The 15740-nt window shown below is 39.9% G+C and overlaps 1 protein-coding gene across 1 annotated transcript; it reads left to right on the top strand.

Moving 5' to 3' along the window:
- Positions 1-3708: 3708 nt before the first annotated feature.
- On the top strand, positions 3709-14955 carry LOC114357921 (armadillo repeat-containing protein 8-like). The gene is made up of 10 exons (XM_028311730.1): positions 3709-3725; positions 4324-4426; positions 5885-6100; positions 7948-8019; positions 8120-8255; positions 8747-8838; positions 9280-9459; positions 10039-10185; positions 11731-11900; positions 14729-14955. The coding sequence occupies exons 1-10, from the start codon at positions 3709-3711 to the stop codon at positions 14766-14768; spliced, it is 1173 nt and encodes a 390-aa protein (XP_028167531.1). The 3' UTR covers positions 14769-14955.
- Positions 14956-15740: the final 785 nt, after the last annotated feature.

Here is a 15740-nt window from a genome sequence, read left to right as displayed (position 1 = left end):
TCAGAGCGGGGCGTAAGACGGGGCGTTGTTTCCAAGTTCTTGACATTTTTGTGAACTCAGAAATTTACGTTAACATTTTAATGTCTTGCCCATTGGAATAACTTAAAATGTTAAGAAATAAAAATAGTACTTTAAAAAGTGGACACGATGACAAGTTGCAGTAATTTTAAGATTTTTTTAATATTTATTAATCTTACCACATTTTGTATTTTTTTTTCAAAATAGTTATTCTTATGATACGCTTTGTTTTGGATCCTTTGTTATCCGTTACTTTATTATCAACTAGCTGACCCGGCAAACTTTGTTCCCCATTAATGGCAATAAATAAGCAGACTTTTTTTTAATTTCGAACGGGATAAAAAGTATCCTATGTCCTTCTCCTGGCTCTAAACTACCACCCTGACAATTTTCAGCTAAATCGGTTCATCCGTTCTTGAGTTATAAGTGGAGTAACTATATATACAAGATGTAGGTATCTTGATAATGTACTTTCTTTTATACAGTGTGTCCGGGCTTGTAGTGATCAAACTTTAAGGGCGCAATCTATGGACAATTTTATCGATGAAAATACTTCAAATTTGGGGCTTGACCCGTTTCTCGCAAAATTACGAGGATTTAAGTTTTTAATTTTTAGTTTTCACCTCTTCCTTCAAAAACAAGTGAAAGCGTGGGTAGCTTAACACTAATAAGCAAAAATTTTATATCATGCGATAGCCAATAAAGTTATCTATTAGCAGAAGTAGAAAACAGATACAAGTTTCATACATTTTAAGGGAGTGAGAATGGATTTAATTAGAAAAAAACATGACTTTTTTCACTTCTTTTTCAGTTATTTTCCAACACAAGAAAAACCAGGTCGTTAAGGTATGTTTTATTTGCATTGTATTATTAGTATTTGAGCTATTCTACAAAACGAATGTAAATTTATTAGTCTATGTCTATTAGTTTCGACGTAATTGTTGAACAAAGATACCCCTTCCCAGCGGTTTCCATAGCGCACGCGACATGCGAAAATGCACTGCCTGAAAGAATCACACAACCTATTCCGATTACTATGGAAACCGCTGGGAAGGGGTATCTTTGTTCAACAATTACGTCGAAACTAATAGACATAGACTAATAAATTTACATTCGTTTTGTAGAATAGCTCAAATACTAATAATACAATGCAAATAAAACATACCTTAACGACCTGGTTTTTCTTGTGTTGGAAAATAACTGAAAAAGAAGTGAAAAAAGTCATGTTTTTTTCTAATTAAATCCATTCTTACTCCCTTAAAATGTATGAAACTTGTATCTGTTTTCTACTTCTGCTAATAGATAATTTTATTGGCTATCGCATGATATAAAATTTTTGCTTATTAGTGTGAAGCTACCCACGCTTTCACTTGTTTTTGAAGGAAGAGGTGAAAACTAAAAATTAAAAACTTAAATCCTCGTAATTTTGCGAGAAATGGGTCAAGCCCCAAATTTGAAGTATTTTCATCGATAAAATTGTCCATAGATTACGCCCTTAAAGTTTGATCACTACAAGCCCGGACACACTGTATATACAAGATGTAGGTATCTTGATAATGTTAATCTTAACCTTGGGTTCGTTTTGTTTGAGCATGGTGAACGTAGCCTTCTAATCGTCTGGGACAGAATATTATTGAGAAAAATACAAATGGTAATAAAATAAGAAGCTCAACAACAGCCACTCTACTGTATTTGAAAATCACATCCGGCTATGCAATGCTTATTTGAAGAACGTTTTAAATTTCGTTACAAAGGAAGTAAACAAAATATCGTTCAATTCGTAAAAGTTCGATACATTTTATGAACTGGTACGCTAACTGCTCTGTATTTTTTAGCTTTTAGTTTCATTTTCCTTTTTCTTTTTCAATGTACGAGTAAGTAGTTAGCAAAAGCGCGAGTAATGTTGGATTCTTTTTAGTTTCGCCAAAGTTTTGTTTGGAGTTCTGGAGTTTATTAATTCTACACTTTTTACAGGTACTTACTCAGTATTTTTAATTACAACACTACCGCTATCTGGGCTTTAATTTGTAGTGTATGTTTTATGTGTAGACTTACATCATTACAATGTAACATGTCATGTTTTGAGGATAATTAAATAACTGAAGCAATATTTAAGTTTCTCAAGCAATGACATAACCAAATTATTAATTTCTTCACATAGTACGAGAGCCCACGACCAAAACCATGTCTCATAGCAATACGGCAAAAACCCTATAAAATCGTTAGATTGTATGATTCTGAACCCGACTAGGTGTGTAGTAACGGTCGAAAGTGTAGCAACTGCGTGGGAGGCCATTTCTGCGACAAAAGACAGTCGGTATTATAGCAATACGTCTGATAGTGAAAATGTACATAGATTTTATAATTGTATTACGAAAAAGTTTGTTTTCAGACATTTTGCGCGTAGCATATAGCCTGAGCGAATTTTTGAAAATGTCAACAAATTTAGCCGACCTGTATACCTTTACGGGTTTGCGCTACACCACTAACGTCTGAAAAATATGTTTCCGGTATCTCAGAACTATCATTCAACTACAGTCTGCAAATCAGACATATTGCTATGATGCAGTTCGGTAAAATTCTTTGACAATTCGGTCAGATCAAACGCTACGCGGAAAATGTCTGATATTGGTTTTTTCGAGTTCAGGATAATCGTATCTATCGATTTGATGCGGTTTTGGCCGTATTGCTATGAGACAAAAATTTTGGTCGTGGGCTCTCGTACTAACATTATCATCAAGCGTCCACTTGCTGGACCGACGATATTTATGTGACATCCTGTAATAATCCTTGGACGACCTTTGGTTGAAACCATAATAGGTTTACTATAATTTAATAAACAACATGTAAAATACTGTTTATGTGTTTAATGATTAAAGTTTAATCAGCAGCGTTTCCTGGAACTAATAGTATATTAACTCATCGAATGCAATTTATAAACCGCATGTATCCTGAAATATAATTATAGTTGATTATATAATTGGTTTTAATAGCAGTAATTTGTAAACCACACCATATTTGGGTTAGCGGTAACAAACTCTCCAAATATTGAAATTTAGTATTATTATTTTCCTGGAATTGCATTCAGTTAGAGGCTGTAACTGTATAAACAGACGTGGTAAACGTTTTTAGGAATGTCGCATAAATTGTATAATAATTGTGTTTACAATCCCGCATATAAACAGTCCTTAAGTAGCTACGTAACATTTATTTTAAGATATCTGCAAGCATCGTACTCAGAATTTTAGGTTTGTAAGTTTTCTCATCAACGATTTTCCTTCAATATTAAAACTAAACTACGAGTAAAACATTGAGTTTAAAAGAAAGCTTGAATCTTATTTTCTAAGACTTTTCTCTCTTACAATTAGTAAGTGGCGCGATATAAGTTAATTAAACCTCTCGCCGGAGCTGCAAATGTGTGGTATAAAGCACTACAGTGAACTTAGTGGTGCAAGAACTTTTGCCGGTAACTAATACATTTCAGCACTTTGACGCAGACTTAGAGACTCGACGCGTATCAAGTTTACTCGTGGCTCAGTCTTATTTGTGATACTTAAATTGATATCGCGAAATTTGGAACTAGGTGTAAACTTCTAGCTGCAACACCTCGCGAAAACTTTAATGTGTTTCAAAGAAGATGCTGAATTGATACCGGGAAATTGGTGTACATTTCTGTCTTAGTTAATTAAGATGGCTTTCAATGACTTGTAGGAACTTTTGGTGTCGAATGATCCTGATGTTTGTAGTAAGAAATGTTACACTTATAAGATTTTAAAGTACCTACCTAGGTACATTTATTGCTTGACGCAATGAAACAAAAAAGTGTATAAAACAAATACCTAATTTATTACGATTGGTATTATCCNAGAATGTAATTTAGAGGGCGCGAAAACAAAAAACATTCCCTCACCCTTCCGCACGGCACTTGACCGGCGAGCAAACTGGTTTAAACGTGTTCGGGTACAAAGACCTTTGAATCGGTAAAAGAGACAAATATATATTCCTATACCTTCAGGTCGAAACATGACTGAGCCACTGTAGCCGACCGAGTCACTGTTGCCTCCTTGACCCTACTTATACTTAAGGCCTTTTATAAACAGCTACTTTTTACAAAGATAAAACGTAATTCAGTCTCAGTATCAACAAGATCAAGTCAGTCGTAAATCTCCACTAAACGCAGCGATACAATGATTGCACTTGCGTGGCTGTCTAATATTTTTACAAGTTTATATCGTTGCAAAACTTTGCAGTGTTTAAAAGGCCTAAATGTAGAACGTCAAAAAGTAATTTAAATATTTGTTACAGAGTGGTATTCGGGGCCTTACCATGTCTAGCACGACTCTGTACAAAAGAAATACCGGAAGACATCAGGGCATCGGCCGCGGAAACATTAGCATACTTGGCTGAGGTATGATCTAAAACTTTAAGTTTTTTATTTACAAAAATAATTGGTGATGAACTGATGACTGATTTGTAACTTTCTGGTGAATACAAGTACAAGTGTCTTAGTTACAAATGTTATGATTTAATTCATAAAAACCATTACACCCTTACACAACAAAATATTAGATTTTTACGTAATTATTTTTATTTACTGTACAAGGAAGTATGAAAAAAAATAAAAACTTCGTACAAGTAATTGTAAGGAAATGGCAATGAAATAATTGTGGAACAATATCACTTTGAAATTTATTGTGCACTAATGATATTTTTAAGTATAGCTATTACCCGCGGCTCGCTACATGTTTTTCCATGCCTAGCATTACGTCTAAAGCCTGGTCCGTGAGCACGTAGAATTTTGTCCAATGACTCCAAGCTCGTGCTCACGGACCAGGCTTTAGTCTAGCTAGAATATGTACAGTCGCGGAATGAAAAGGTTCGTCACCTTAGTGTCGGTTTTCGCTTGCACTATAGGTACTGTGAGAGTCAAACCTGCCAACATAACAGTGCAAGAAACAGTGCTGCTAACATTTAAATAAATATGACGTTTGCTAACGAATAAGGTTTTGCTTGTTTATTTTTCTATCCCATCAGTGCAATGCAATGATGACATTGACCAATTGACAATAGTTTTTTTTATTTAAAAGAAATAATAATGGCAGTTTGAACCAACAAGAGGGTTTTAGTTTATCAATCATAATAATCTTCTTGACAAGATAAATCGTCAAACAACTTTGATCTGAATAATTTTGAACTTTACTGACGAACATTTAAAGATTATTTTCTCTAACTCGAGATTATTCTGTAACAGTTTCAAAAGGTAATATGTGCTCGCGATTCGTTGAAGGAATCAATTTGAAAACTGACGAACCTTTTCATTCCGTGACTGTACATGAAAAAACACCTGTATCTACCACGAAAAACTTTCGAGTTCGAATCGTTTGCGTATTCGAATCGCCATCCAATAAACTCCTTTTTTTTAATTACAATGCGACCAAAAACTTAATTTAAAATAAATAAAGTTTTTAAGACCAGAATGAAGTGTCTTTTTAGAAAAGTTGTGATTTCGAATTAGCGGGGAATGGTGTCAAATATAATTATTGGCACTGACGGGATTGCTACCATGTGCCTTAATTTTGAGTTCCCGTCAGTAATAATAATTATGTTAGTGACCATGAAAGTTCAAATCAATATTATGGTATACTAGCTTTCCGCCCGCGGCTTCGCCCGCGTGGAATTTTGTCTGTCACAGAAAAACTTTAAAAAACCGGGATAAAAATTAGACTCAAACTATCTCTATGCCAAATTTCATCAAAATCGGTTCAGTGGTTTAGGCGTGAAAGCGAGACAGACAGATAGACAGACAGAGTTACTTTCGCATTTATAATATTAGTATAGATTTGACACCGTCTATTTATCCCGGCAGGTTGACACTTCTCTCCAGCGATTAGCAGCGATATCCAACCACCTGATGAGCTCGCTAGCGGACATCGTGAATTGCGCAAGCCCTGCCGCGAAGCAGGGCGCCTTCAAGTGCTTCGCGTCGCTCGGCGCCAACGATGAGGACATCAGGAAGAGGATCATTGAGACGCACGGCCTCATGGTGCACATTGTCAATGGGATGAACAATCCTGAACCGGCTGTGAGTTTTTTTTATGGTTTGTAACAGCGAATGAGAAGTAATGATATGATAGGTCCCATTGCGATGGGCATCGCTGTGCGACAGGGTGACACTGCTTAGTTTACTAAACTTGCTCATTCATTGTATGTTTTATGTCACCTCTGTCTTATTTGCTTTTTTTTTATTTCACCTCTTTTGTCTTTTGTGATGTCCATGGCAATAAATGTTTCTTTCTTTCTAATTATAGATCGTTTCATCCACGAAGACGCGCCCCACCAATTTTTTGGCCGAGGGAAGCGCGGAGTGCGGGAAGTATGATCCGAGCAATTCGAGCGTCATTATTGTAGTGTGCGTGTGCACTCATAGATAATATAATTTAGCGTGTACCGATAACACTTAATTATTAGCGGAAGAATGGTGGGGCGCGTGGATGAAACAATCTATAATAATAGTATTTTGAGGAAGAATGATAATGTCCCCGTCCTTTCCTGGCTGGATCAATTTAAAATGCTTCAATTTAAAATTTACACCGCACGGCGTCGTTCGCCGTTACCGGTTTCAAACTATGATGGCAACACGTGGGACATAATAAAAAAAGACGGAGTAACTTGAAGTGTGAAATATACAGGGTGGAATTTTGTAATGCCACCTGAAGGGAAAGTACTTTTAATATTATAGATAGAAAAAAATTCTCAAAGAAAACATTCCTTTATTTTTGAAAAGAAATAGAACTGCATTCAAAGATTAAAAAAAAAATTGCCACACCCGGGAATCGAACCAACTAAAATCTGTTAAAAATTACACCCTGTATTTTTATTGCATCAATCGTTAGGGTCAAGTATAAGGATAAAATCTCTCTAAGAAACTTAATAAATCAAATGAAAGGAAATCTATAAAATCTTAAATTATTTTAATTATGTACAGAAAATTGTATGGTATAGCCTGACCAGGAACATAAAAACCCTCGCCATATTGCGGAAAACTAATGGTACTAATTTCTTTTAATGGCAACAGTAACTGAAAACTTCATTGACATGTCACCATGCATGTCAGTCTATTGTTGTCAAAGTGTAAACAAACTTTATTTTAAATGTGTGCAATTGATTTCGTGAATTAAATTGCTAAAATATTTTTATAGTCGTGAAAGAAAAGTGGTTCACGATGTGTTAATGTATTTGTCGAAGAGAAATACTAAGGGTTCGGACAATATTTTCATTGAATAATGTTTCCGACAAAGGTTGTCAAATTGACTGACATGTTTATCGTATGGTACAGTCCACTATGAAAATTAGCTGTAGTCTGTTTCAACTACCTATTTTAAAGTTTTTTGTCACTTTCTAAGTTTTGAATTTTATGGAATTGGGAAAGAAGTACCGAGTTTGAAGCGTTCATGAGCAGACATTGCAGTTGAATATTCATGTTCTGAATTTGATTATTGATGAATAATAAAATAAATCCTACTAGCTCGATTGATGGTTTCATTTAATTTATTTAAACCAGGTTATCTTTAATAATATTTTTCGTTAATTTATGAAAATATCAAATTAGCCCGTAATCCTGAATCCTGATACATAAATTTAGCCTATTAATTTAACACATGTACGACTGTACTCAGTGTTGCACTATCAAATGCAATTGAAGCGCGTCTGTGCCACGGTTTTTATGTTCCTGGTCAGGCTATATGTAGTGAATTTTCGAAAATCCATGAAAATCTATGAATGCAGTTCTCTTTCTTTTCAAAAATAAAGGAATGTTTTCTTTCAGTAAAATTTTCTATCTGCAGTATTAACAGTACTTTCCCTCCAGGTGGCATTACTAAATTCTACTCTGTATAGAAAATTTAATGCATAAAATTCTTTGTACCACAGGTGAGACTAGCCGCTGTGAGGTGCCTGCATTCACTTTCAAGATCAGTGCAACAGCTACGGACAACATTTCAGGTAGCTCCCCCGACATACTTCATTATTATAAGTGCGAAGGTTTAATTCCACCTTCGCACTTATAATAATAGCATCTAACTTCATAATGGATTGTCCCCAGGATCATGCCGTGTGGAGGCCGCTGATGCAGCTGCTAAGTGACTCTCCCGGCACAGAACTGTTGACCGTGGGCTCGTCGACACTGTGCAACCTCTTGCTGGAGTTCTCGCCCGCCAAAGAGCCAATGTTAGATCAAGGTTTGATACACTAATGTCTTTGTGCGTTCTCACTTGGCATTTCATTTTGAAGGGCTTGGTTTAATTTTGTCTATGGTTAGATGTAGTGTGGTCCTTTAGCTCAAGCTAAGTTGCTTTTATGGTAAATTGTTGTCTATGGTTAGTTATATCGTGGTCCCTTTCAAGCTAAATTGATCCCTATCAGATAAACGATAAGATACATTTTGGAATACACAATATCACAGCTTAACTGACTCTAAGTGGTATAATAGCGATAGTACCTACCTGGGTTCTATTAGAACAAAATTGAGGGTCAATGGGAATGTCAATTCATAAGGTTCATGATATCAGTGATTGGCGTTTTCCTTTTCATTTGTTCCGTCTTTGTTGTATGTTTGTCCATACATTATGTTTTTGTGTATTATCACGCAAATAAAGTCTTCTGACTGCTAGTATTTTGTAAAATTTAACGAAATGACTACATCTATTGATAAGTATTAACCGTTTTACAGGTGCTGTAGAAATGCTGTGTAATTTAACGAAAAGGCCAGAAGCGGCTTTGAGGCTAAACGGAATCTGGGCACTAATGAATATGGCTTTTCAGGTAATTTTGATTACAAATTCATTTGGAAAGTTCACTATAAAATAGCCATTACCTATTCCCTACCACAAACTGTTGTATTAACAACATTATATACTGCTGTTAACCTTTGAAAAAGAGGCTGACAATAGTGTCTGAGTTTCTTGCGCTGCTTCTTCTCAGCACTGGCCCATTTATTGTCCTGAAGCAGTGGTAGGGTTAATACTGGGACGTGTAAAGTGCTTTTTTAAAGCCTACTTACAGAAATAAATGAGTTTTACTGAGTTTTTTTTACCTAATATTTGTTAAATTTTGGCGTAGTGTTGGTGTTATTTTAACATACGCTACAGCTGACTTTTTTCTCTTTGTCACCATCGATCCCATTCTAAAAGGTGTTCACCATCACGAGTAGAACCCAACCTAAATATTTGGGAACGGTTTTAATATTATCTATTTCTGTTCCAGGCGGAACAAAAAGTGAAACAGCGAATCCTGTGCTGCTTAGGCACAGAACAAATGTTCCGATTACTAGGCGATAGCGACACGCGCGTAATTATGAAAACTTTAGGGTTGCTAAGAAACCTTCTCTCCACGCGGCAGCATATAGATGCCATCATGAGCGAATACTGCTCGCAGGTTATGCAGGTATGTGATAATAAGTACACGAAAAGAATAGAAGAAGAAGTACAAATTGAGTGAATGCATTAAAAAATATCACTGCTGATTGCCGATTTTTTAACAACTCGACCTCTTGACAACCCAACTCTACAACTCGACTCCTGATAACTTAACCCCCGACAACTAAACACAATTCGACTCTTTGTCGTGATACTGATAGTTGTATGCCTTTGGCTATAATAGGCTAGTTTAATAAAAAAACTAATTTGTCAAAAATTTATAAAAAAATATTGGACACGTAACATTTTTATTTGTCAATCAAACAAATAATTACGAAGTTATGATACGTTTGCAGTTCCGCGTGACGTCACAAAGTGCTACACGCCTTGATGTCACAGGCCTCTTCTTTTGAACTTTGGCGCGCGTTACCTCTCAATAAAATTTTCCTTAGTTTAGAAGTTTTTTGATAAGTTAACCGACGGACTAATTCAAACTCTTGGTTTTTTACCCAGGAAACATCCCTATTCGTGCTTTCGCAGTTTAACCAGTACCAAACACTCCTCTAGAGTTATGAAAAGCCATTTAAAAGCCTTGTTTTATCCCCAGGCTGTGATAGTAGTCCTGGAGGGCTCGTACCCGGCGGAGGTGAAGGAACAGGCGCTGTGTATCCTGGGCAACATCGGCGACGGCGAGAAGGCCAAGGACCTCATCATGGCCAACGAGGATGTGCTGAGGAAGCTCGTCGATTACTTGGTGAGTTGGGGGATGAGATTGCGTATAGTCTGGTCCGGGAGCACGTAGAATTTTGTCCAATGACCCCAAGCTACCCATCCTTATCGCTCGCGCGTAATTATGTTGCTATGTCATTGGACAAAATTCTACGTGCTCCCGGACCAGACTATAGAAGAATGACAGCAACTCTGATAGAATAAAGCCGAGTCTTGATATGATCATTTGATCACCGTATCCGTATCGCATTCGCATCTGCAGGGACTGCAGGGCTACATCAGTGGTAGGGTTAATATTGGGACGTGTTAAAAGTGCTTTTTAAAAGCCTATATGCAAAAATAAATGAATTTTATGAATTTAATTTATTTTACTCCGAAACGCTGTTTACGTAGTTTCGGGTCTTTTCTGTCACCGTCGCTCATGTTGGCATCTCGTTTTGCGTGAGAGAGATGGAAACATTCAAAACTTCGGATAACGTTTTTCGGAGTAACCTCGCTGATACGATACGATATAACCAAAGTCGAGTCGGTTTTTTAAGGGATGTTGTGTTTGACTCAAAGCTGTAGCCAGTTTGATACGCGATGGGACCACGCAAATGTTACATACTCGTATGAGACAAGGCATTTGATTTCTTATTTTCCTACTAATATTATAAATGCGAAAGTTACTCTTTCACACAAAAACTACTAAACGGATTTTGATGAAACTTTACAGTATTATTCTTTATAACCCAGAATTACATATAGGCTATAATTTACGACGATCTGTGACGAACTAAATTTCACGCGGGTGAAGCCGCGGGCAAAAGCTAGTATTAACATAATTTCAAATATCCTGACATATTTCCGACTTAAAAAAAATAACTACAAAATTATCTTCAAGATTTTTAACACAGTAGTGTTGCCGAACTATCTATAGTAAAACTATCGATAGTTTTCATTCGAAAAAGCCTTCTCCATCGATAGCTCAAAACGAGGCAATACTATTGAATATGTGCAATACTATCGATACTATCGATAGTATTGTTGCTAGTGAAGAATAAACTATCGATAGTATCGACACTATCGATTGTTCTAGACTATCGATAGTTTGGCAATTTACAATAGTATCGTTTACAATATTAAATCGATAGTATTGCACATATTCAATAGTATTGCCTCGTTTTGAGCTATCGATAGTATCGATAGTATCGACAGTATCGATACTATCGATAGGCCAATCGATAGTTTTGCGATAGTTTGACTATCGATAGACTAACGATAGTCGACTATCGATCGGCAACACTATAACAGTCGGCCGTTTGGTGTAGTGGTTCAGAACGGACTACTATGCCGAGAGGTCCCGGGTTCGATTCCCGGCCGGGCAGAAATTGAAATGATGAATTTTAATTTCTGTGGCGGGTCTGAGTGTTATTATGTATAATATGTATGTATTTAAAAAAAAAAGTATATAAGTAGTATATCCGTTAAGCTAGCACCCATAACACAAGCATTAAGTTGCTTACTTTGGGGCTAGCTGGCGCTGTGTGAAATTGTCCAAAGATTTTTTTTTTTCTTATTCACCACTCAGGCGCACCCCGAGAGCAAACTCCAAGAGGCAGCGTTATTCGTGGCCGGCAACCTGGTGTGGCGCGGCGAGGCGGGCGCGGCGGCGCGGCAGGCGCGTCTGGCCGACCTCGGCGTGCTGCGCGCGCTCAAGCTGCTGCGGGCACGCCAGGACGCCGCGCACCTGCACGACAAGTGAGTGGCTGCTGAGAGAAATGCCGCGTACTGAGAGAAATGGCGTGTGGTGAGCAAAATGCCGCTCGGTGAGCAAAATGCCGCCTGGTGAGCAAAATGCCGCTTGGTGAGAGAAATGCCGCCAAGTGAGCAAAATGCCGCTTTGTTAGCAAAATGCCATTTGGTGAGAAAAATTCCGCGTAGTAACTGAAAAGCAGCTCAGTTACCAGTACGTCACCCAATGAGTNCGGCGGTCAATGCTGACGGTGCAGCAGGATGTACGATCGTGCTCGTACAAGGCTCATAGTCCAGCAGTGGACTGTAAAGGGCTGTTGATGATGATGATGATGAATCGCGGGAGATGCGCGCGGAACTGCGTCTGCCGTAGCAGGTTGCACTCTGCCGCGCACAACGCTTGACTCCGCTTGACTCCGAGCAGCGCAGTTAGCGGAACGTCACCCGGTGAGTGAAATGCCGCTTATGCCTTGATCACACGTACCGAGCAAACGGGCGAGACAGTGCTCTCGGCCGAGTACTCGGTGTGTATGGACATTACGCCGAGTGTTCGAGCGCTCGAGTATGTGACTCGCTCACCCTACTGTCTCGACCCAGTAGGTAAACAATTTACTGTCTCGCCCGATTACTCGGTACGTGTGATCAAGGCTTTAGTGGGTGAAATGCCGCTTGTCAGCGCTATTCTCCTCGGCGTGCTGCGCGCGCTCAAGCTGCTGCGCGTGCGCCAGGACGCCGCGCACCTGCACGACAAGTGAGTGGCTGCTGAGAGAAATGTGTGTGGGGAGCAACATGCCGCCTGGTGAGAGTAATGCCGCTCGGCAGCGCTATGCGGCAGGCGCGCCTGGCCGACCTCGGCGTGCTGCGCGCGCTCAAGCTGCTGCGGGCACGCCAGGACGCCGCGCACCTGCACGACAAGTGAGTGGTTGCTGAGAGAAATGCTGTGTGGTGAGCAAAATGCCGCGTGGTGAGCAAAATGCCGCCTGTTGAACAAAATGCCGCCTGAGCAAAATGCCGCTTGGTGAGCAAAATGCCGCGTGGTGAGCAAAATACCGCCGAGTGAGCAAAATGCCGCTTGGTGAGCAAAATGCCGCCGAGTGAGCAAAATGCCGCTTTGTTAGCAAAATGCCATTTGGTGAAGAAAATGCCGTGTAGTGACTGAAAAGCAGCTCAGTTACCAGTACGTCACCCAATGAGANCATTTTCCGCAGTTTGGCACCTCACGTCATATCATTTTACCGAAGTCAGCCCTATAGCTTCGGCGCAGTGCCGATCACTGACGTTTGTCAACAAAATGGTGCTTGACTCTTGAGACAGGCTAAATTACACCATATTGCTAATGACATTGAGCATACATTTTTTTAAATACCTTCGCTAAGTAAAACTTCTGTACGTAGTACTTATTATTATTCTGTGCTTGCGGTTATAACTGGCCGAATCGCGGGAGATGCGCGCGGAATGAGGGCTATCGTTTTAGCGCTCACCAGTTAGCGCCACTGTAGAGTAAGGTCCTGTCACTTGCTAGTAGCGAAGACAGTGGCACCAACTGGTCTGGTGAGCGCGAAAGTGGTAGGAGGACTATCGCATTTGCACTCATCAAGATGGCGCCACTGTAGAGTAAGGTCCTGTCAATCGCCAGGGGTGCCAACTGTTAAGTATAAAAACGATAGCCCTCATTGCATCTGCCGTAGCAGGTTGCACTCTGCCGCGCACTTGACTCCGCTTGACTCCGAGCAGCGCAGTTAGCGGAACGTCACCCGGTGAGTGAAATGCCGCTTATGCCTTGATCACACGCACCGAGCAAACGGGCGAGACAGTGCTATCGGCCGAGTACTCGGTGTGTATGGACATAGCGCCGAGTGCTCGAGCGCTCGAATATGTGACTCGCTCACCCAACTGTCTCGACCGAGTAGATAAACATTTTATTGTCTCGCCCGATTACTCGGTACGTGTGATCAAGGCTTTAGTGAGTGAAATGCCGCTTGTCAGCGCTATTCTCCTCGGCGTGCTGCGCGCGCTCAAGCTGCTGCGCGCGCGCCAGGACGCCGCGCACCTGCACGACAAGTGAGTGGCTGCTGAGAGAAATGTGTGTGGTGAGCAAAATGCCGCCGAGTGAGCAAAATGCCGCCTGAAGAGCAAAATGCCGCGTGGTGAGCAAAATGTCGCATGATGAGCAAAATGCCGCGTGGTGAGCAAAATGCCGCATGATGAGCAAAATGCCGCATGGTGAGCAAAATGCCGCTCAGTGAGCAAAATGCCGCTTGGTTACTGAAAAGTAGCTTAGATAACGGAACGTCACCCGGTGAGTGAAATGCCGCTTAGTGAATGCCGCTTGGCAGCGTTATATGGCCGGCAACCTGGTGAGGCGCGGCGAGGCGGGCGCGCATCTGCACGACAAGTGAGTAGGGAGGCTTGGTGAGGGAAATGCGTGCGGTGAGCAAAATGCCGCCTGGTGAACAAAATGCCGCTTGGTGAGTGAAAAGCCGCATAGTCAGTGGAACATCACCTGGTGAGTGAAATGCCGCCTAGTGAGAGAAATGCTCCTTATAAAACGCCGCTTGACACGGGTAACACCGGTTGGTTTGCAAAATGTTGCCCGGGGAGCAAAATGCCGTGTGTGAGCGGTATGTCGCTCAGTCAACAATATGCTGCCACGGGACAAGAGGTTCCTACCAGTATGCTGATATTGAACACTGAATCGTCCCAGCTATGACATTGTCAGGAGGGCGCTTCTATCAATACTGGGTTTTAGTTATTGATTTTTGCCACTTGACGTTTCAAAATCGTGAGACTATATTATGATTGTTGAGTCATACTAAAAATGCTGTTTGTTTCAGGGTAAAAACCGCCTTAGCGCAGTTCAACGAGTTCCCATAATAACGCGGGCCCGCCGGCGCTGTCGGCTGCGGCGGAAGTGACTCGGCGAAGTGTTGCCAGGCGGTAGTGTTGCCAGGCGGTAGTGTTGCCAGTGCGAATATTTGTTAAGTGACAGGTAAACATTGTGATTAGTTTACGTTTATTTTGTTTTGAAATGTTATATTGAAATTAATACTTTTTATTCGTGTCGTGTACCGTATTCACAAACATTACTATGAGGTCTCACAGTGCGCGTGGACGCATAGGGTGACACACGAACCAATCACAGAGCTCTATTCAACGCTGTGCGTTCGATTTTCTGTTTCACTTAAGCAAGCATCGTTTGTGAATACGGACGTATATCTTGAAGTTCTTTATTTTGCACTAACCGCCCGTATTTACAAAAGTGAAGCAGCAACGCTATGCGTAGTCGAACGCACAGCGTTGAATAGAGCTAAGTGATTGGTTCGTGTGTGTCACTTCGCCACTCAAGTATTGTCAATGAATATATTTTTGCGACCCTGTGCGTCAACGCGCACTGTGAGACCTCATTGTTATGTTTGCGAATACGTTAAAATTCATGCTTTTATAAATCAAAGTACAACTTGAGCATTATCAGTCAGATGTTTAGTTGTTTAAAGGACGCTTATAATGTTTCCATACCTTCGTCACTTTGGTTGAATAAATCATGTCGTACCAGGACATGTCCTTTAAGTTATGTGTTTCTTAGTCATTAGTTTATTGAGACATGATAATATTAGTCCGTAATGTCCAGTTATATTATACACCTGGCAACACCACCACCATGGACCGCTAAGTAATGTAAATAGCTAAGTTCGCAATATATTGTTATGTCGTGGAACTGTCGGAGTAATTTATTTTAATTTATCATTGACCTCAATTCTCAATTAATCATTATTTTCAATTCATAATTTCATTGTTGTTGTTTTTTAGTCCGTTGTGATCTTCATTTGTCTTTAACGAACTTTCTCT

Source organism: Ostrinia furnacalis, unplaced genomic scaffold (genome assembly GCF_004193835.3).
Source record: "Ostrinia furnacalis isolate ACB-3 unplaced genomic scaffold, ASM419383v2 OfSCF0260, whole genome shotgun sequence".
In the NCBI taxonomy this organism is placed as follows: Eukaryota; Metazoa; Arthropoda; class Insecta; order Lepidoptera; family Crambidae; genus Ostrinia; species Ostrinia furnacalis.
This window is presented reverse-complemented; position numbering and strand designations above follow the sequence as displayed.